The 23,724-nt window shown below is 30.1% G+C and overlaps 1 protein-coding gene across 1 annotated transcript in view; it reads right to left on the bottom strand.

Moving 5' to 3' along the window:
• LOC108910726 (filamin-A) overlaps nt 1-23,515 on the bottom strand; it is a 110,779-nt gene extending 87,264 nt beyond the window's left edge. The window contains exons 1-7 of the mRNA XM_018715425.2: nt 23,321-23,515; nt 20,097-20,238; nt 15,895-16,058; nt 8,207-8,495; nt 4,045-4,208; nt 2,653-2,889; nt 1,864-2,051 (exon numbers count right to left, since the gene is read on the bottom strand). Coding sequence (XP_018570941.1) covers nt 1,864-2,051; nt 2,653-2,889; nt 4,045-4,208; nt 8,207-8,495; nt 15,895-16,058; nt 20,097-20,238; nt 23,321-23,509 — 1,373 coding nt within the window. The 5' untranslated portion in view covers nt 23,510-23,515. The remainder of the gene's footprint in view (nt 1-1,863; nt 2,052-2,652; nt 2,890-4,044; nt 4,209-8,206; nt 8,496-15,894; nt 16,059-20,096; nt 20,239-23,320) is intronic.
• Nucleotides 23,516-23,724: the final 209 nt, after the last annotated feature.

Genomic DNA, 23,724 nt, shown 5'->3' with positions numbered 1-23,724 from the left:
CGAATTACAAAATCATCAGACATGGAAACGAATTTATGCTAGGTAGTTCCTAAGTCGTTGTCATATTAAAGAGAGTGAGAGTGAGTTAAAAATTTAGTGCCATTTGGTGTGATTCCTGGAAAGTTTTATTTGTGATCTATCAAAAGTTTATTTATGTAGCTACGGGCGTAAGTTTATCGGAACAAAAAGTACGCCATTAATTTTGTCAAGTTTTGAAGGCAAATCTTTAAGCTTCATTAAAAAAAAATGAAGATTTTGGCGCTATTAACATTATGCTGGGAATAGAGATTTTCGAAGAAATTACAGAAGTAATGGCAAATAAGTTGTGAAATGAAAAATCTTATACTTAATGAAAATGGTTCTGAAAGTTCTGAATGATATTAATTTTTTAAATAATCAAATGACGAAATGGCACCTATGCGTGTTGATTGTTGGTCCTGCTGACAGCATAGATTTACCTTGTGCAAAAATTTTCTCAAGCATTTTCCAGCAGCTCCAACAAATTGGAACTTGTGAAATCTACTGATGGTGTTGAAAGTCATAGACAGTCACAACGTATTAACTGGAAGCTGCCATGATGAATGGAGTATATGACCATCAGTATACAAATATTCAAACAATTGATGTTTTATTATTTAATGTAAGTCACAACTATTTTAAATATCAGTTTTTTGTACTATATTTGGAGTGCAAGGATTTTCGTCAGTTGTAACAAATAGATATTTTATAAAATATCTCAAGATCCTTTGTTTCTAGATCTCATTCTTTTTACTAACATGGTCAATTTCTCCCATAACTCTATACAAAGTTTTCACAACAAGCATCAATGCAACAAGAGAGATTATCAATTTGCCGATTTTCTTGATGTTGCACTAACAATAAGTAGTCTGCGATATAGTTTATCGTTTACGCATGACGGACATTGTTTCAGTTTAGTAGTATAATATCTGAATAGAGTGTATCAAAACAATTGGATACGCCGCGATACAATTCAACCCAATCAACCGTGGCCCCCTAGGCCACCGGACATAAATCCCCTCGATTACTTCCTTTGGAAACATTTAAAAACTTTATATCCAATGCTGATTGACAATGTGCATAATCTAATCGTAAAAATCGTATTATAGTATTCGTTGATGCACAACATGTAAACTTTGTGATTTAATGTAACTAATTAAATGTAAAAATAAATATTATTCGTTATGTTTTACAGTCTTGTTTCATTAAGTATAAGAACTTTTAATTTCATGACTTATTTGTAGCCGTAGTAATTTGTTCAAAATATTTTAAAATAGTTAAATCTTTAATGAAAATTTAAGGAATTTTGAAATCAGAGGAGTACCATTTTTTCTCAATAAATACAGTTTACTCATGACGATATAAAAAATTACTTGGAAGATCAGAAATCAAACTTTCTATCTCTCTTCTGGTTCTTGTTATATAGGCAAAATTTATTTATTTTTTCTCTAAAATTGAACACTACCCCTTTATTACTAGACAAAAGTTACAAGTAGTTACAAAACAAAATCTAGTACAATTTAGTCACCATGTACTTGAATTTATACGAAATCATTTCTGACAGAAAAAACAGTCAAGGATGTTTTTTGGAAATATTGATATCATTTTAGAAATTTCAAATACGAACAGTGCAAATGTCAATATTAAAAATTTAATAAAAAACGAAAATTAAATCAATAACGTTTAAGAAAATATTTTAATTTTCTAAATGATGGCAACAAATATAATTGACGCTTTGATGAAATCGTCAAAGTTCAGTTTTTAGGTTGAGAAGACTCATTTTTTTGTTAATTATGTTAATTGCAATTATTGTGGTATTCAAAATTAAATGGCGTAATAAATTACCTGTTATATACTGTGTTTCTGGCAGTTAGACTAGAATTAATTGGACTTGAGCTTGTATAACGATTCGTCGGGCTTGACCTGTACGTAGCATTAGGGCTATTACTGGAAGATTTTGTTCTTTTCTGTGTGCCAACACGCATCATATAAGGTGATCCTTTCACGTCGTATCCATTAAAATACACGTACACCTAAAACATTAATGTGAAACCTTAATCTCAAAATAATTAGATTGTTTACCATTCCAAATAATGGAACTGGTTTTTTTGATAATAAAATGTAATATATTATTTTGGTGAACTTATTTGCAGTTTTGTAGGTAATCATTTTTTTAAGATTGTTATAATACATAATTTAAAAAATAATACTGGTACATGAATAACGGCAATATACTTTTATAGTTACAACTTTTTTGTTTAACATATAAGTGAACACAAAGTCATAGAAGCTTTATTTTTTTGAGATATTTAAAACAATCTTTGAAAAGATCATAAAATTCTACACTTTTAAACTTTTTGATGCCGTTTGGATAGGCCTACTGTGATGTTTTTTATAATCGGAGAAATAATTTTTTATTTTAAAACGTATTTTTGCTGTCTGTAAATTGTTATTTTTTGTCTTATGGTATTTGTTACAGAAAAAAATCGTTAAAAATGTTTTTAAATTTTGGGGACAAACATAATCACTGCACGGCTTAAATTCGTACCCAATCCGCATTCAAAAGTGCAAAATTTTATACCCTTTTCAATAAAAAGAAATGTTATTTTTGAAATATCTTCCTTAGAACCTTACCCTATGTTTTCCGGCATCTTTGGGTGTGAAATGAATTCTATAATGGAAACTGTCGAGTTTCTCGACGTGACAATGAACCGATTTCTTATCGTGGACTATGTCTGCGAACACCTCTCCTGGAACTCCTGCTGCTCGACAGTCCAAATCGATGCTGTGTGGCACCAGTGGAAGAGCCCCTTCCAAACCCGATATATGTACGCCATTGGGGTCGAAAACAGAGCAGGTAAATGGACCGCCCTGAAAGTTGAAAGTCAAACTTTTTTATAAAAGAGTAAAATTTTACATTTCTTAGGAAAAATCAGCGTAACAAACTTTGAGTACCTAGTGATTTCTCTGCAAAATTTAAAAAAAGACAAAACCATAATTTTTTCTTCGGGTGAGATGTGAAACTCACTTTGAGTTACATACTGTCAAAAATTGTTTAGTTGTGATAAGGCTTATTTTTTTGTGTAGATATAATTTTGCAGCCTGTGAATAAATAAAATTTATAAATCCTTACTATGGTCTTTTTGGTATTATGTTAAGTATGTAAAGTTTACAAGAATTGAAAATACATATATCAAATTTCGTACAGTTCTCTTGTATTTACTAGTTACCTGCATCTAAAATTTGGACAGAAATTTGCTAAGGGCGTTGAAACCAAAATTAAAAAAATATATGATCATACGTCAGCAGAACCATAAGGTTTTATATTTATTAGTTGACATGCACAAGTATGACCAATGAGAACTAATAAGTTCAAAACCAATGACCAACGATTTTAGTTGTTTACTAGATATTATGAGCTTAATTCAAAGTTGCAATATATTATGCTTTAAGAGAAATAGGTAATTAATCTATCCAAGAGTGTCTCGTTAACTATTTTCTTGAGTCATTGAATAAAAACCGTGCTTCACATTTCAGAAACTTCAGACTTTTAGGAAAAATGTCACTTTTTGTTTATTTTGACTAGAAGAATCACTATGACAAGTAATTTCATACATAATTCCTTGCCAAATAATAATAAAATTTAAATGTTACTATCCACTTATTCCTATTCCTTAAATTAGTGAGAGATTGTTTTTAATATAAAATAACTTTTTTACTAAAGGGTTTTGTTTCTTACAATCCAATTTCATTACAAAGATTTTTGTAAATCGTCATAATTAATTATTTACATTAAGAAAACAAAACTGCTTCTCTTAAAAGTTTTAAAACATGTCAATGAAATATTCACAAAGATAGTAAATTTAAGATTATAGTACCAAACTTTATATAAATACAAACATTTTCAATACTAATTTTAATATTAATGAAAATTAATATAATAATTTGCTTATTGCAGAATAAAATATTTGGTTATAAACAGTTTGATGAATACAGTAAGCGGAGATGTACACTAGTATTCCTTACTTGAATTTGTTTGCCCTGATAGGTAATTTCTATTCGCCATTCCCCAGCTTCATCTGGCTTAAAGGTTGCGCTGTTGGTGCCATCTACAGTTGTTAATGGACAATCTAGAGGACGACCTGTTGGGCTGTAAGCTGTTACCAATATATCTTCTCTTCGGGGAGCACCTATGTTGCAACAAATTCAATACATTGAATTTAGATTTTATAATTTTATCATACATTGAATAGTATATTTTATCTTGAACAATTAGGGGAGTACCATAGAGCAAGTTAAAATAAATTGCTGTAGCAATAACCATACGCTTGTAACTGCAATTTTTTTAAATAATATATAGAGTATACTAGGTAGAACGTCAATAACTATACATATAAAACTTTAGTCTAATACAGCAAGCCAGTGGCATGCAACTGTTGCTGCGATATTGTCTAAAACCAAAAATTCAGCATCGAGGTCGCATACTTTTTTTTATTTGCTCTTCCACTTTTCCACTTTTTCAAAAAAAAAGCCTGATTTTTGAGTAAAACTTAAAAAATGAACTGAAAACACACTTCGATATTCGAATAAAATTCTTTTTAAAATTACTTTACATAGTGGGCTGCGATAGCAACTTTGACCTTCTGAGCAGTTAGAATAAAGAATAAATATTGCTTTTCATCAGATTCAAACAACAATAAATTTTGAACAAATTATATTTTTGTCACTAAAAAGATGTCGCGCCCTTGTTAGTGGAAATGGAGGTATTTTTGAGTATTTACTCAAATAAAATCATTAAAATGATGACTAATGTTATTCATTTTTTTATTGGAATAAATTATCTAATAATTAGTGTTTGTCATATCATTTAAGTAAAAGTGTAGTAATTTGTAGAAAATTTAAAGACGAATCCGAAAATATCATGATTGTAACCGCACAGCAGTGGCGTACTATTTTATTTAGAAAAATATGCCACCGATACCCTGTATCTCCGCCACTGGAACATCTAAATTTTAGGAAAAGACCTCAGAATATGCCCAATTTAGAATTATTTCACTTAGTAGCTTATAAATTATTTACAAAAATTAAAAACATTTTTTTAAGTTTAACACCCTTGTATCTTAACGAAGCGTCCAAGATAAAAACTTTATATGAAAGTCTCCCCTTAAAATTCACCAAAGAATACGAGGCTTCATTTTTGGTCGCAGTTTGTGAATCACCCTGTATGTATGCAGAGTATTAGTTTTATAGATAAAAAAACTAGGGTGTCAGTTCCTCTTGGAAAAATAGTGGAGTATGAATATGCAGGGAGGGGGGAACGATGATTTTTCTTAATTATCTTTAAATCGGCTAAAGATAAAGATGTTAAAATTTATACATGAATAAATATCAACTGTTTTTAACAAAAACATGCAACCATTCGGGATCGGTATTATTAACAGAAAAATAATATGTGAAAGTCAAAATTCCTCAAACCTACTAACGCCATTGCAAACCCCAAAGGATAATAAAAAAAGGTTATTTAAAAGTAGTGCACTGTATGAATGCGTAAAAGGTATAAATGATTGGAAATTGCTTAGCCTATTGTAATTTATTCTCTTCTTGAAGAGCCCTTCTGGGTGTCTTGAATTTGATAGCGGCTTCTCTAAAATACATGTGGAGTAGGAAATCTGTCAGAATACGCACGCACTCGTCTTTATGTCGTCTTACTATCGTATACACTGACACAAAAAGAAACATTTCCAACAAAAAATACCTAAAAGATATTTAAATATTTGTATGAATTAAAAATAAACAACCATGTTGTTGCAACAAAGAAATAAAAAATAAATAAATGTATTTTATGCATTTTAAAATGAATGTAAATATAGTAATAATAATTTTGCAGTGAAGCCGTAACATAAGAAAAAAAAATTAAGGTAAATTTCTTTACTCACAAAAAATGCTGAAGTAAAAGTTTAATTCAGTTTTAAAAATATTTAAATAAAAAAAGCAATCTTTAACTAATGATATTGTGGAAAATAAATATATACTCCGAGTAGCATTGCATGCCCCACACCCCAATGTCTAAAAAAAAAATAGATAAAATCAGAGACCAGATATTTTCTAGAGAAATGTACCTCCGATCGATTTTCAATTAGTACTATATTTTTGAATTGTTCTTTAGGGTTTAATTAACATATTTTTTCCACAGTCGGGAGTAGAAATCAGTTTCTATGACATCAAAATTAAAACAGAAGTAGTCGATTATTTCCAAGGGAGTATAATGCTCCCAAGGGAATTTACATTATGGAGAACGTTTTTCATGCAAAAAAAAAGATAACATTGAAATTATTTATTGACATTTAAATTAAATGTTACATTTGTACAATTTTCAAAATTAATATTAGAAGGAATATTACTTTCGCTTACATTTACAGTTTTTGTGATTGCGCTAGTAGTGGTACCTACTAAAACCTGATTAGCAATTTTGGTCTTATTTTCAATGGAGTTCTCGACATAACCCTCAGCGACTGTCGTTGATTTCCAACCAGCATGACGCTTTATTGTCGTGATATCCACACCAGCATCTGCCAGTAATGTCGCTGAAGATCTTCGTAAGCAGTGACCAGTATAACATGCAGCATCAGGTAATTTTAAATACGAAGCTACTACACTCGGAATTTTTCCCATGGTATTCTTGCCAACTGGCTGCGAACTACATTTTCCTGCTTTGTAGTACAAAAAAAGGCGCTTATGCTTGACGTGGGGNATAGGAAAGACTCCCCTTAAAATTCACCAAAGAATACGAGGCTTCATTTTTGGTCGCAGTTTGTGAATCACCCTGTATGTATGCAGAGTATTAGTTTTATAGATAAAAAAACTAGGGTGTCAGTTCCTCTTGGAAAAATAGTGGAGTAGGAATATGCAGGGAGGGAGGAACGAGGATTTTTCTTAATTATCTTTAAATCGGCTAAAGATAAAGATGTTAAAATTTATACATGAATAAATATCAACTGTTTTTAACAAAAACATGCAACCATTCGGGATTGGTATTATTAACAGAAAAATAATATGTGAAAGTCAAAATTCCTCAAACCTACTAACGCCATTGCAAACCCCAAAGGATAATAAAAAAAGGTTATTTAAAAGTAGTGCACTGTATGAATGCGTAAAAGGTATAAATGATTGGAAATTGCTTAGCCTATTGTAATTTATTCTCTTCTTGAAGAGCCCTTCTGGGTGTCTTGAATTTGATAGCGGCTTCTCTAAAATACATGTGGAGTAGGAAATCTGTCAGAATACGCACGCACTCGTCTTTATGTCGTCTTACTATCGTATACACTGACACAAAAAGAAACATTTCCAACAAAAAATACCTAAAAGATATTTAAATATTTGTATGAATTAAAAATAAACAACCATGTTGTTGCAACAAAGAAATAAAAAATAAATGTATTTTATGCATTTTAAAATGAATGTAAATATAGCAATAATAATTTTGCAGTGAAGCCGTAACAGAAGAAAAAAAAATTAAAGTAAATTTCTTTACTCACAAAAAATGCAGAAGTAAAAGTTTAATTCAGTTTTAAAAATATTTAAATAAAAAAAAAGCAATCTTTAACTAATGATATTGTGGAAAATAAATTTATGCTCCGAGTACCATTGCATTACACCTCAATGTCTAAAAAAATCAATTAGTACTATATTTTTGAATTGTTCTTTAGGGTTTAATTAACATATTTTTCCTTCAATCATGCATGTTTTTCTTATAATACAATTGATATTTATTCATGTTTAAGTTTTGGGTTTTGGCATGTATTGATTTAATGATGAAGAAAAACCATCTTCAAAGTAGCAGCTTTAAGATCCTGTATATCGGAAACACTAAGTTAATGAGAAAAATGTTATATATGTACTACACCCATGATTTTCTCAAAAGGAATTCACCCCGTTTTTTTAAGTATACACGGGACATCTAATAGAAACGTATACAAACTGGACTGTTTCTAACATTTCTGGTGATGAAGTTGGACGAAAAATATTCATTTGTGGATAAATTCTGAAATGAGTTAATCCATTGTTTTAAATTTCTATATGGAATATCTAATATTTTATATTATGTAGCATGTATCGTTATGAACGAATAACATTATTAAGATTTTTTTAAGTATAAACGAGACACCTTTTATAAGGGAACATACTGTACCTGTCGCATTCACCAAAACTTGAACCAGAGAACCAAGAGCGCACGGAGCCATCCCTGGAGGTGCTACTTCAACGAGTGGGGGAAGAACTCTAAAGTAATGCCCAGCAAGAACTTCTTCACCTTCGTACTTGACGATCAGCTCATGCATGCCCACCTTTGACGGGACGAAACTGCCTCGGCCCTGTTTCAATGTGCCTCCTGAATAGACTTTGTTGTCTGGACCACGAATTTCTACCGACACTTTAGAGTGTGACAGCGAAGAGTCCAAGAGTGAGACTTGATAGTGAGTCTGGAAAGGTAACGTATTTTTGTTTACCACTTTTTACTTTTTTTACCACTACAGGAATTAGAAATTAATGAAGCAATTAGAATGCGAAGAAAACGTTATGAAAGACAAAAAGTATAAGAGAAACCATTGATTTTTAAGCATCATATACAGGGTATCCTACGAGAAATTGTACAAAGTTTAAGAAAACGGAAACCTACTATTTTCGAGATGTTTTCGAAATAAACAACGTGTTCAACAACGCATAATGATAGCTTTATAAAATTTTATAAGATAATCGCTACATTTAATGCTTACAAATCTATGTCAGTAATCCTGTATTTTATTTGCCAGTACCGTAGTTATGAGAGGATTAACCTCTTTCGTGAAACGCAATTTCTACGTTTATAACTTTTCTTAATATTTATGTATAATTGGTTAGAGCGACACACAAAAAAATTATGTTGCGAAATGTTTTCTTAGATTTAAAAGTAAAGCGCATAATTATGTTTGAAGTTTCTATTAGTTTTAGAACAGAAACTACAGTTTTTCAAAATAATTTTTATTTATTGGTTAACACATAAAAAAACTAAGTATGTATATTATACCAAAATGTAATGTACACGTAGTCTTAACAATGTTATTAGTACAAATAAGTAAAAAAGAAAAATAACAAAAGCGTTGAAGCCTATTGTTGATTTTTGAAGTAACCAGATTGTAAACATAATCGTACTCTTTTTCTTATTATTTATTATTATTTATTTATTATTATTATTATTCTTGCATATCAACGTTCAGGTTAGTTTCAGTAAATTTTACCTTTTCGACGCTATTAATTTAAACTTATTTTGAAAAACTGTGATTTTTGTTACAAAAACATTGCAATTTACTTCAAACTCTATAAAATTATAAAAAGGAGGAGGGTCAATAGGGCCCTATCAGAAATCCCAATCATATGGAATATGTTTTTGGACCCTCAGAAACAATATTAATTCGATTCTAGGCAAAATAGATACAACCCCCCAACCTGAACATTAAAAAAATGCTTAAAAATATAATAAAACCATTTTTCTTACATCTAATGTACAGAATTATATAAATAATATTCTTTTCGGGCACAATTTAAGTAAAAACACTTGTTTATAATCATAAAAGTAAGCTCTTACCCTTTCCCCCCTCTACTCCCCCTCCCACTCAACTGCACAACCTCTAAAAGACACTTAAGTAAAAAATTGAATTTAAAAGAAATTCTTCATCATGTAAAAGTATTTATTTAAAGGTCTAGAAAAAATAATATTCTACTAGATTTAGCTATACGAGTAAACCTCCCAGCCGCTAGCACTTCACAGGGGAATCACTTGAAACCAGCACGCCAATCACAGAGAGGCAAGGAAACTCACATCAAAGTATAACAAGAAATATTAGAAATGAACTGTAATATTATACTTAAACCCTATTTTTATGCCTGTTTATAAAAGTTAGAGAAACAAGATTGAGGTACAATGGAAGAAGGTGGATTGATCTATTTTTAAACTGGAAACATATCAATATTGTTTAGATTAGACTAACAAATAAATGTGTTTGTGAAATCTTTTTGGTATTCTTCAGTCTCTTTCAGGGGTTACGTAGAAATGGGAAAAGTGTGGAAGGGGCAGAAGTAAAAGTATGTATATTTTACTTAATTTGTACAATAAAAATGTTTACCTATATGATTCTGTGCGTTAGATGTAAGAAATAGTATATTAAGCATTAAGAACGGTAAGGGTAATTTACCGTTCGAAGACAATGTTTGGAGGCTGAGCGAAGCAAAGCCTCCAATTTTGTCTGAGAACGGTATAACTCTTAACGTTCGTGATGCTTATACTATTTTTTGCACGATCGCAATAAATGAAAACGAAATTATATATTAATTTTTTATGTAACGTCAAAAATGACGTTTCTGAATAAATTTGTGAAGCAGGTTTTTTGAAATCTACTGATGTTTATTGTTGTCACGGCTTTCTTAATTGACGAAATTGACAGTTCTAGAATAGAATAGAAATTGAAAAAAACATGTACTGCTCCAATTTCTGTAGGCAATTGTACAAACTGTACATTTAATTTCAACATTAATAAATAGATTTAAAATACATTTTTCTTTTATATCAATTACCCACATTTAAAACTGAATTCTAGAAAACTCATTCCAAATCAATGCGATGTTGAAAATGTCTATTTTGACAGTTATTCACTTACCGTTCTAGAACGGTAAGTGAATTACTTACCGTTTTGTTAGCCTTAGCAACCAGTAAGCGCATCCTACTGTCGTAGAAACAAACATAGTAAGTGAACTAAAAAAGCTTGATCGTGCAAAAAATAGTTTTATTACATTGTTAAGAGTTTTTGAGTGTTTTGAGTGGAAAGGTTTAAACCGTTTTGCATAGAATCGATTTAATATTGTTGCTTTAGGTTCAAAAAACATATTCCATATGTTTAGGATCAATTTCTAATCGGGCCGGAAACCGGCTTTATTGACACTCCTCCTTTGACAAAAGTATTTTTTTTGGAAATGTGTCGCTTTAGTATTACAAAAAAGTCGGTGTTACCGAAAGTTATCTACGGCACTGGTACCTGAAATGCAGAATTGTTTTGAAAGTTTAAGTGTAGATATCACCCTACATAATTTTGAGAAATTGTTTTTACGCGTTCTTAAAATATTCACAAAATTTAAAGACCCATATCTCGAAAATGATGCGTTTTCGGACTGAGGTATAAATAAATATTATTGCTTATTTTTATCTGTGAAATATTTCCTTAGAATTTCAGTCCTTCACTCACATCCTTGTGAAATGTCCTGTATAGGATGATTATTGAAAAATAAGTGTATTTTTCTCCAGAACCTTTTATCTCAAGAGGCTTAGTTTTCGAGATTAAATTAAAAAGATTAAAAAATTAATTAAAATTTAAAAATTTAAAAATTTTGAAAAATCGTGAGTACATATCTTTTTTATATTTCAGGAATTTATAAACTTATTTGAATGAAATTCGATATGAACGAACCGATATCTCTTAATTGGTAGAATTTGAGAACCATCATTTTAATCAGTTGCGGACAGCCAGAGTACGAGGCACTTCTTTATGTAAAAACGTACTTCATTACTGCCTTCAATTACCAAAAGCGTCTCTTATTTTTTGACAATATACGCTGTTTATTCATTTTATCACCCATTTCATTATTTTCATCATTATTCATTCTCTTTAGGGAAATGGAGGTCCTCCGCAGTTTGGTCGAAATTCATTGGTGGTAGGAAGAAAATTATACGTAGCATTGGATCGATAACCTACTACCAGTAAATCATGAAATTCTTGTATAAAGATAATCCTTGTATAGGACCAATAGATTGGTCACTTCGTTTACCTGATTAAAATTCATTGGATTCTTTTCTCTGCGGATTTCCGAAAGGTAAGGTTTATAAACCTATGACGAATTGAGTCAATGAAATGTATTCTTTGAATTTCCTACCGTTTGCGCTAGAAAAAATAAAATATTGTTCGTAAAACAAATTCGATGTTCCATCTGTAGGCGATAAATTCTAAATTTTACTAAAATTTTTGTTAATTAGGTACTTTTTAGACTGTTTCTTATAAAGTAGGACTAATTAAATGTAACAAAACATAAATGCAATAAAGAAATAAGATGTTTTTTACGATACAGAACTGGATTTGAAAGAATTGACTAAAAAATTAAAGACTATTCTAATTAGATGACTATATTATTAACAAATCTGACCGTGAAGCTATTTCTTTATCATAATTTAATCTTTAAAATTAATTGGAGTCTCTTAAGCATCTTTAAAATAGCGTAGAATAAGAACAAAAGTAAAATAAATCGAACAGTCAATTAAAGCATCACATATTTCAAAAATATTTTTTAAGGCGTTTGTTTCGAAATTCTCGAATATTTTGAAAATAATTTATTTTTTTAACCACTGAAATATCCTTAGGTACCGATCCTTATTTATTTACAAATAAAAACTGCTGCGGTAGAATGAAATACGAAATTTTCGTTTTTTAGTTCAACAAACTTTCAAGACGTCATGGTCATGTAATTACTTTTGTCGTTAAAAAAAATATGCAAATATTTTTCTTAATATGCACGTTTTTGACAGATTTTGGACAGTATTATATAGATTTATTGTTTGTCCGGAAAAACTCCGTGTCGTACCTTTTTTTATATAAAACGCGGCCTCGTACCCCGGCTACATGCTATTGACTAAAGATGATGGAACTAATATTCTACCAACTAAAAGATTTCTCTTTATTTCGTTAAGTTGTACCCTTAGGTATCTCGAAAACTAAGCTTCCTGTGAATAAATAAATCCAAAATATTATAGTTACAAAACATTTAATAATGTTTATTCTATAGTACAACTGTGGACAAAAAGAGTTTTCGACCTAAAACGTTAAAGTATGAAATTAATAAAGTCTTGTTTTTTAAAGGACCATATTCAGTTTAGTTGGAAACTTTTTACTTTCCGCAGTTGTACACAAAGTGATATCCCTTATAACATTGTAAGGGTAAGTTTCTAAAAAAAATCACCAAAACAGGTACACTTTTATTTCGTCATAAAGCTGTTTACTAGATATTCAGATGTAATTTAATGTAGTCAGCTAAGTCTACTCATAATAAAAATTGACTTTTTAGGCGATTCTTTAAAATATCATTAGATACAAAGTTAAAAGGTGTTAAGTTACCATTGGGATACATTGTATATGTAATTCAATTGCAATTATTAATAGTTGTGATACATTTACAACTTTTGATAGAAAAATAAAAAAAAATATTTCGTTATAAACTAGTTTATAATTTAAATTATAGATATCAAAAAATATATGTCTTGATTAGTTTCTGCCATTTTTGTAAATTTTGGTAAAATTTTCTTATATTACTTTCAGACTTGTTTTATATTTACCAATTTTTGACTTAATAAATTGATCAGAAATTGACAAAGTTATGTTGATACATGAAATATATATAACAATTTGATAGTGTGGTAAATTTCCTGGCTTGGATAAATAGGCCAAGAAACTGGGATAATGGAACTGGTTATTGGTCAATTTTAGGAATTTTAATGACAATCAATACACCAACTGTAGTGATATTTTAGTATTTTGCCACTTGTGTTTGTTTTGAAAATAAAAACAAATACATTAGGTACATGTTTGTCATTGCAGTTAAATATTAATCTGACATTAGTGTACCATAGTTGGTGCATCAGCTTGTCCCAATAAGAACAAGTTACCATATTAGGTGGTATACGATGTTATTAATTATGTTATATGTCATTATTGGTGGTATATGATGTTATAATCATCGATTTTTATTCTTAAAGTTGATAGTCTTAAGAAATTGGCCAATTCATTGATATACCTATGTAGAAAAGGTAATACAAATATAGCAGAACTCAGAACTCAGCAAAAAAATTAAGGGAGCGATTAAAAAATTCCAAATTTATTTTGTGATTTTTTAATTTCTGTCACTTCCTGAATAATGGTCGTATTGAAAAAAAATCATCTTGAAGCTTCTAGTTTTGAAATCTTGAGATGAAAATTGCAAAATATATTTTTTTCAATACTGCCCATATGCTCAGAAAATTCAATCAATGCCAAGATTATTTGGCCTGATTGAACTGATGATTGTACAGTGAACGGAAGATGGATTTTGGAAACTTGAATCAATGCTCTTCAAAAGCTTTTTGGTATGTTTGAGAAAAAAATTATTCTCGGTTTTAATTTGAAAAAGTACAAAAAAATGACTTGCTGTTTTGGAAAATCAACGACTACTTGTCAGATATTGCGAAAAGTAGCAATGTTTGCAGGTGTTTTTTTGCTCAACACATGCCCATGAGGCCTGTAAATTTTGAAATCGATCGGTCGAACCATTTTTCTTTCCTGAATTGTCAAAGTTTTATAAAAAATTAAAGGAGCAGGTTTATTGCTCCTTAAACAACAATTAATGATGATTAAGATGAATTTGTTGCGTTATTTTTCTCACAGTTTCCCTTTAAGTACTCATCAAGTATCGAAAAGAAAATCTAAATTTTGAAAACAAATTAAATTTTTCAAAATTTTTTTGCGATAATTTTTTCATTATTTCACACTGAATACTTATTAAATGCCGAAAAATAATTGTTAATAAAATTTAAGTTTTTTTATCAAAAAAACTCTTGAGAACTTGAAATGAAAAAAGGATCAATAAACTTATGTTAATGGAATTAATTTTAACTCCATGAAATTCGGCATGCGAAGAAAAAAATCGCATCAAAATTGAACAGAAACTGATTCAGTATATTTTCTGAATATTTTGAAATAATAAAAAAAATTTCAAAATTTTTTAAATTTCAAAAAAATTATTTTCGACATTTGCAATATTCGATGTAAAAAAGATAACGTAAAAAATTTTGAAAAGTGATTTTTTTTTCAAAAATGGATTTTTCTTTTCACAAATTTTTTTTCGATAGGTATTTGGTGAGTATTTAACTCGACATTGTGGGAAAAATAGAACACAAAATGTTTTTCATATTAATCATCATTTACTGATGTTATATATTTTTCAGCAGTTAAACAGCATTTTTACTTAATAACATTTACTGCCTACAAACCCAAGCCATTTCAAAATAAAATCATGACCAATATATTGATCCTCCTCCCCACAACAAAAAAATACGTGCTTACATTACAAATTATACTAAGTACTTGCATTGTTCTCATACGTATAAAGCTTAATAAATATTTATTACATGAGTCAATCACCTATCTATGTTTAACAAAATTTTTTCATCATAGATGTGCTCAAGATTTTTTTTTAATTTACCAATTTAAATGTCAAAATTTTTCAATATAACAAACATTTTCGAGACTGCAATGTTTATTTATACTCTTTAAATCTAAATCTGCTTTAGGTACCTACTTAGGTATTTTCTTTAAATTCCAGTTAAATCTGTTTTCTTGTTATATTTTATTTTAACGCTTTACTAACTGACTGGCAGAAACAGATAAACTACTTCCAATATGCAACCCAAAATGCATACCTAGAATGGAAGTTATCAGATCAGGTACACAATTTTTATAATTGTGATAATTTCACAAACACGTTAAGTTGAGAGTTGTTTACATTTAACATTAATAATAAATATAAAATGTATAGGTTTTCTATCCAAAGATACAACAATTATTTTGTTAATTCCGTAAATAGAAGACCTTGACGTACTTTAAACACCACCAGACCGTTTAACGTCTTGCAGAAACTACATTAATTCAAAAACTAATTACATAAACATTAATTTATTATGGGAATTTTATTTATAATCTGTTTAACAGGAAATCCGTGAATAATTAACAGATATTCATCCAGGCCGTGACAAATAGACAATGCTTCACTTACCGGCTCTCCAACTCTCCCAGAAGTCGATTGGAGGGTGACGTTGATAAGATCGTGCAATGGCGGACGCTCGGGCACCCACTGAAAGTGAGCAGCGTACGCCATAACACCTAAATGTTCGACGTTTTTATCGGCCATGTCCTTCGCAGATAGCACGGGTTGGACTCCTGCAATGAGTCACACCGTTAATTGCACGGTTTAATTATCTACAATATGTATGCGGGTGATATGTCTTCATAAATATCGCTGTTTAGTCCAAGCGAAAAAGCATACGTTTGTTAGTTATCGAAAATAAAATAAAAAATATGTACTTTCACTTGGCGTTGCTTCAATACAGGGATATGTAAGATGCAATACGTGGGGCAAAAGATGCAAAACGTGTTTTGTTAAATGTGAATGCCTATATTTCTCAATATCTGTATTAAGACATTTATAACATCGTTAAACGATTTCTTTATTTAACGTTGAATGTTACAGAACTTTTACAACTTTTTTACATCTTCAGGTCACAACAAATTTTATTTTCGATGTTTTTTTTAGGCTTTGTGTTATAGCCAAAAAAAAATTATTGTTGGATTTTTTTCTGAAACGTAAATATTATTCCCCGTAGATTTTTTCGTGTTCATTACAGTGATATACTTATTTCTTTAATAATTCTAAAACTTTTCGATTTGCAGATACACGTTATACTTTTTCGAATGAAAACCATAAAATCATTAAAGCTGTAAAATTACGTTTAAAATTAATAATTAAAATTGCTAAAACTATTTGAGAACCTCTGGAACCGTATCCGAACTACATACCGCAGAAAAAAATGAATATTTGTGGCCGAAAATAGCATGTCGTACAACTCTTTATCCCACTTTTTGTAGTAAAAAAAAGTGTTAATTTGCTTTTAGGTAATCACCATTTCTAGGTAACTTTCAATTGCATTTCATCTTTTACTACGAAGATTATTTGTGAACATATGTTCTGTGAAGTCATTTATTTTTTAAGATTCTTATTTTAACCGTGTTTTCCTTTTGTGAGTGGACAGTGTGTATTAATAAGTGCCAATAAATATACTATACAATAACAATGAATTATTGGACATGGTGATGACTTATCGAAACGTTGATGAAAACTGGGAGTTGACAGCACATCTTTATGAACAACGATTTCCAAATAGATATACACCAACTCTTGTAAGCAGAAACGAAGGTACCGGTGGATTCAGCAGTTCTAAAAAGTTTTCATCGTATCAATGAAGAAAGTTTAGTAAGTTTTACAAAAACGCTATTTGCGTAAAATATTTTTTCAATCGAATATTTGCATCTCGATTTATTTTTCAAATATCCTCCCCAAGTTTGAAAACACAATATATAATTTGTCATACGTAGGGGAGATCGGGGCAGCTGTATATAATGTAGCTGTATACAATTGTACCATTAGATACATCTAACAAACTGGGAAAACTACTCTGAATCGGTGAAGAGCATAATTACAGCTACTATGCGTAACTATTTAGATGTCGTACGAATTTCGAGAAATTTGAACATTTTTAAACACAATTTTATATTTTCTAACGTAAAACACACGTATTTTCACGTCATAGAACCGGAAAAATAGATTTTTGATGAAATGACTGGTGGATGCTCAATAATATTTCCGAATGCTTCTTTATTTTGTAGTAAATACCATAAGTCTAGCGATGTCCTACTTTTGTAAGCCATTACCAGAGCAAAACATCCAATCATTGAGTAAGTTTCTATTTACCTCACCGACTATATTAATTTGTTTTTTTTTTATGACACCTACAACACTGATTCCAAATTCTTTTTAATTTTGCATCTGTATTTTCTTAAGGCCAATTCTATCCCTATTTAAAATTTGCAAAGCATAAATGGCTACACTTTTTTAGTTTTTAAGATAAACAGGACATATAAACTATATATTTTTGGCAAGAGCGCCTCACTTTAACTAGATCATGGCTAACTATGGTTTCCATTAAAAAATTACTTTGAATATAAGCTCAAAATATTTATTAATAAAAAAATGAAATACGAAATGAGATTCTACTCGAAAAAATATAGCGTCAACATTACAAGGAGTTACCATATGTTTTATTTTTTGTGCTTTAACCCAAAAGTTAAAAAAAAACAGAAAATGTGTTTTGACCTGAAGATTTCTTTCAAAAGGGTGGCCAAAGTTCATAGACACCACAACATAATGAAAGTATTTATCTTAGCATGATATTTAAAATGAGTACTGTACTTAGTGGGCTAATTTTGGCATATTTTAGGGATAACCAAAAGGAGATTAGTTGTCACGATTCGATTATCAAGATCTTGATTAGTTTAAGAGATTTAGGGCCATTTTTTTATTAAGGGGATGGTCTTCCGCTCTATAAGTAGGTATAGTTGATCCGAGGTCTTCTGGACGCGGTCTTATCGACAGTATTTTAAAGCCTGAAGCCTTATAGAGTCTAGTAAGATAAAGGTACGCGATATTTTTCTGTAACTACCGGTTTTTCAGTTAGAACACAAACTTACATAATCTCCATATATTTTTCGATTTCTGATTATGAATCAAATTTATTTTCAATTGATGACATAAATAACAAGAAGTTTTCGAGTTGAAATTTGAGCTTCTGGGTTTCATCCCTGTTTGGCTTTAAACTAAAAAGTTGAATAAAATTAGTCCAATTAATTAATGCACCTACAAGGTATTTTTACGATAAATTTTCAAAAATTGTCAACAGTAAAATCTGTGTTTAAAAATATCAAAAATTTTACTTAGAAAAGTTGTTGAGAATTAAAAGTTTTGACAGATTGTTAATTTTCAATTTGATCCAGACAACTTTGTTTTTTTTTTATTTTTCACAACCACGAAGTACAAATTCCTAATTATTTATTAGAAAAAAAAACGTAACTAATATAATAAACATAAATAAACAAATAATATACTCAAAGGTTATTCAAATGTGGTGCCACCAACCATAGTAAATTTTGTGTAGGCGTTTTGGACTTTTTGAATTGGGATGACATTAATTGTATCTCTTATTCTTCGCTTCAATTCAAATAAATCGTTATTCAACGGGGACCCATAGACTTTTTGCTTGACATAGCTCCATAAATAAAAGTCTATTAGAGTTAAATAAGGGATTCCAGGAGGCAATAAATACTTTTAGGTATCATTTAATTTTTCGTGTTTAATTTTACAATATTTTCGTCACATAAATGTAAAAGTTTGTCCTAAGGAGTTAAATTATAAATCAATGTAGCATAGATTATTCTAGAATAATAGTTTGATGTCAATATGATTCCAAAAATGATCATATTTATTTTATTTATACACTGAAATAATACCAATTTATGGAAAGATGGTAATAATATATCATTAGAAATATTGCTCGTTGTAATTGTATAACATCAAGGTTGAAAAATAAACTACATATGAACATTAAGTTGGTTTATGTTTAGTTTGGACAAAAATATTAATAACTGGTACATAATACGAATATAAAATCATGTTTATCATGGCAATTGTATATTTTATTATAGAATGACAATGTCTTAAGGCCTAGTCCTAGTAGTCAGTAATAAATTACTTTTACTACAGAAATCGTACTAAATTCAGAAATTATGTTAAATTTTTGTTTTTTGTTTTTCATTATAACGAAAATAATGCAGATAAAGTTGGCAGAATAATACAAAGTGTATAGATATTATCTGAATGAAGGCTGCATTCATGATTCAGAGGGATATCTATGAATAAATATGAAGTTTACTTACATATTTACATTTCAAGAGAATATTAATAAAATATGTATGAGTAAATTAATAAGGATGTCCTTCTGTAGTGCCGTCTTCAATTCTGGATTAATAACTATTATTACCTATGCCTACATATCTGATAATAGGTGCTATAATGCTGTATATATTAGCGTTAATTAATAATTTGTTATCATAGCGTAATAGTCTGTGTTCCTATTGAATAAATATTTTACTGTTTCTGTATTCTAATTCAATTTACATGTGTCAGATTATTTCTTTAAAATATAAAAATTATTATAATTTAGTAGTCGAATTTTTGTTTTTTGTTTTTGGTGAAACATTAATCTATTTACAGGAACGCGAAACCTCCTCTGCAAATTTTGGACAATACCTAATAATGAAACAGTTCCAAAATATCAAAAATGTCATACATTTAAATTATTCACTTACCTAGTCTTTTCCCTGCCTCTACAGCCTGGTTTTGATTTACTTCCCAGTAAGCCGGATCACTTCTTAACTTTTCAGGAGCAGTTGCGGACCCTCCTAGTGATCTAATTATTTCACTTATGACTTTTCCATCATTGAAATCACTCTGTAACAGATAAATATTATTTTGTCAGTGCTAAAATTCCACAAGGTTCTATATAAAATCTAACGACCATTTATAGTAATCACTATAAGGAGGTATAAGGCAGTAGTTAATACATCTTGAAGAAAAAAAAAATAATAATAATGTAGGGTTAAACTAACATAAATCTATCTTTTAGTACGCTTTTCCTCCACAGAAGTGGATTCGAAGTTTCACCAGAAATACTCATAGGTGAAGAAGAAATTGTGCATAAAATAATTTGCATAGTTCATTAAAATCATTAATAAATAGTATAAATAGTAACAGACCAAGTGTGGAACCCTGAGGTACTCCAGTTGCTACTCGTACAGACCGACACAAATAAGTTTGCGTCTGAGATAGCTCCGCCCACAAATGCGCAATGGACACGGAAAGGGAAACGCTCCTAACTCAAATTGATGCGCCTACATCTTATTCTTTTCACCCGCATGCGTTCTTTCTCAACCTCGCGGTTCTACCTGACTCAGAACTTGTTTGTATTGGTCTGTAGTTATTGGAATCAAAACCGTTGTGACTGACATACTGCATTCTGTATAAATAGGTGTCACCGAACCAGAAACTTTGCATTAAATCTAATGTAAAATAAATATAAAATCATCGTAGACAGCGAAAACACAGCGACATCGCTGTCATCAGTCATCAATAAAAATTTAGATAGTGACAGGCACATACGAAATACCAATCGACTACTCACTCTCGGGCCACGGTAAAACCATAAATCAGATTATTATTTTATTATCAAACCATTTTAGAAAGTTTTGTGATATTTTTTTTACAAAAAAAAGCAATACAAAGTTCTACGCCTTCCCAGGAGTCTCACTAGCCGCGGCTTCGAAAAAATCGCGCAACAAGAATCCAGTAGCAAACGGAGGCGTAGACATAGGACTTAATAAAATCAATGAAGTTATTATAAAAACCAAAGTGTGTCAGTTTATAAAGCAAAATCTTGTGTTCGATTCTATCGGACGCCTTCGGAACGTCAGTATATGAGAAATATTTCTGTTTCTGGAATTGGAAGTGCAATTTAAAATTTCATGATCGATTGCAAAAAGACAAAACTCAGGAAAAGCATTTACAGTATAAGATGTTTATTATAGTGCTGATTGTTATATGAGATTGTAATTCTCGAACTCCCCCTCCTTTATTGTATGTAAGACCAAAATGTCAGGGATTTTCATAAATGGTTGATTGCACCTTTTTTATGCAGTTAAAATAAGCAGTGTTTGTTCGACTTTTAGGAGAAAAGGAAAGAAAGGAATCTCCCTTATATTTATTGAAAAACCTTGCCTCGATTTTATATTCTTTATAATATTAGAACTAAACCAAGGAGGGTATGTTCAAATTATTACGTATAGCTGAAGATAAAATTTATCTACGACAGACGAAAATTCCGAATCTGTTATAGGGACAATTATACAGGGTGTATCTAAATAATACCGAAAAAATGTAACAGGCGATTCTCTGATGAAAATTAATAGGAGTCTTTGGTATAAAATATTTTGAAAAAACTCTCCCCTGAAAAGTTACGCTCCTCTAAAAGTAAAAAAAATTGTTTTTCTTTTTATCGTCCATGTATATCAAGCTAAAGAAATCAAACTTGGGGAACATTATCTGTCAAAAAAACTACACTTTTTGAAATTTTTTCAACCCTGAACTAAGGGGTTGAAATAATCAACCCCTATGACATTTTTTCTTCTAATTTTTTTTCGATAACATTTTGTCCTTTTAAAAAATATGCGAGAAAAGCCCCATTCATTTACTAACGTTTTGATATCTTCAAAAATTAAGGATTTATGAAAAAAAAATAAATGTATTGCAATGCATTTTTAAAATGATGAGCTGTTTAACGCGAGTGTATTTTGCCGAAAGATCTAGTGGCCTGTTATTTGCAATGCCAATGGATTCCATAGAAACAAATGTCAGTGTCATTTATTGTTACTGTTTCTTACTCTTTCACAAGATTTATGATTTTGTGTAGAAAATATTAGTTTTTTTTTAATTTTTGGAGGGGCGCAACTCTTCAGGGGAGACTTTTTTCAAAAAAATGTATGCCCTTTACATTTTTTCGGTATTATTTAGATACACCCTGTATAAAAACATGACTTCTTTGAAACTATACTTCTTTTCATGTCAATTAGATAAAAACTGCTGTGGAATAATAGTTTTACAAAAATATATAATTATAGCAAGGTAGTACCAAGGAATTATTATAACATTACAAATAATATTGCCTAATAACCTACTAAACTTATTTTAAAATTTGAGCAGTTGGTTAAAGTAGAATAAATTTAAAAAAAATAATGATACAGTTTGCTTTTCTATCAACAGAATTCAAACTGAAAAAAATTGTAATGTTTGAATCACCAACAATGGTTACATTACCTTATTGCAAAATTTCCAGTAGCTTAAGATAATTAAAATCATCTAAGCTACAAATGAAGGAATAAACAAATTAATAACAATAAAATACTTAATAACTATGAAATCGATATTCAAAATTTGTGATCTTATGGAGTATCCAGAAATAGTTCACCATTCAGAACACCTTTGCGAGGCCATATTCCTACTATAAGAATCATGTCAAATTCACAACGACTTAAACCTGATAAAATTTCGGAAAGTTTGGTATTGAGATCTCGCACATTTTGATGACAGCATGTAAATTATCGTGAAGAGAACTTGACTTGTTGAGCAACTTTAATTCTAAGGAACAGTTTTGGAACAGATTCAACATATTTAATTTTAACATTCCTTTCGTCAGCTGCTTGCCAGATCAGGAGTACTCTTTTAATATATCTACAATGTCAAGTTGTCGAGGGGTACGATCTAAGATAATCTTAGATGCTCTTATATTTCTCAGAATATTATCTTCATGTACATAATTATTGGCAAGTTTCTCATCATTGAAATATTGAGGATTTTATTAATTTCCACTTTCAACTCGTGATTATATTGGTAACTCCTGATTCTACTCCGATACTCCAAAAATAGTTAAATAACCCTTACGTTTTGACATTTTTAAAATGTAGCTGTATTTCGAACCTACCGTAAAATTGTTGACTGGGCGCTCCAGCCTGGAGTTAACCCATCGTAAGGTTGCATGAAATCCGGGGGATCCAGGTTTCATAAAATACGACAGATATGTCATACCGGAAAGCTCATCCAGCCACGGAGAAGCCAAGTATTCCGGTTCCAGTACCGCCGGAATTCCCAAGTCCTTTTGGGCGATATCCATGGCGCGTCGGCAATTTTCAATGCCATTGTTTTTGTCTGAAATAAATACACACCAATATTTATAATTGTAGGAGTAGGTACAAATCCTCACCTCGTCATTTCTCTCTCGTCTGTGATATGCAACAGTTGCAGTTTTTTACACAAAGCATATACTATGGTCATACTCGTATAGGAGTTTTTTAACGAGAAACAAACGAATATAATAATAATAATAAT

This window comes from Anoplophora glabripennis, unplaced genomic scaffold (assembly GCF_000390285.2).
Source record: "Anoplophora glabripennis isolate ALB-LARVAE unplaced genomic scaffold, Agla_2.0 scaffold467, whole genome shotgun sequence".
In the NCBI taxonomy this organism is placed as follows: Eukaryota; Metazoa; Arthropoda; class Insecta; order Coleoptera; family Cerambycidae; genus Anoplophora; species Anoplophora glabripennis.
This window is presented reverse-complemented; position numbering and strand designations above follow the sequence as displayed.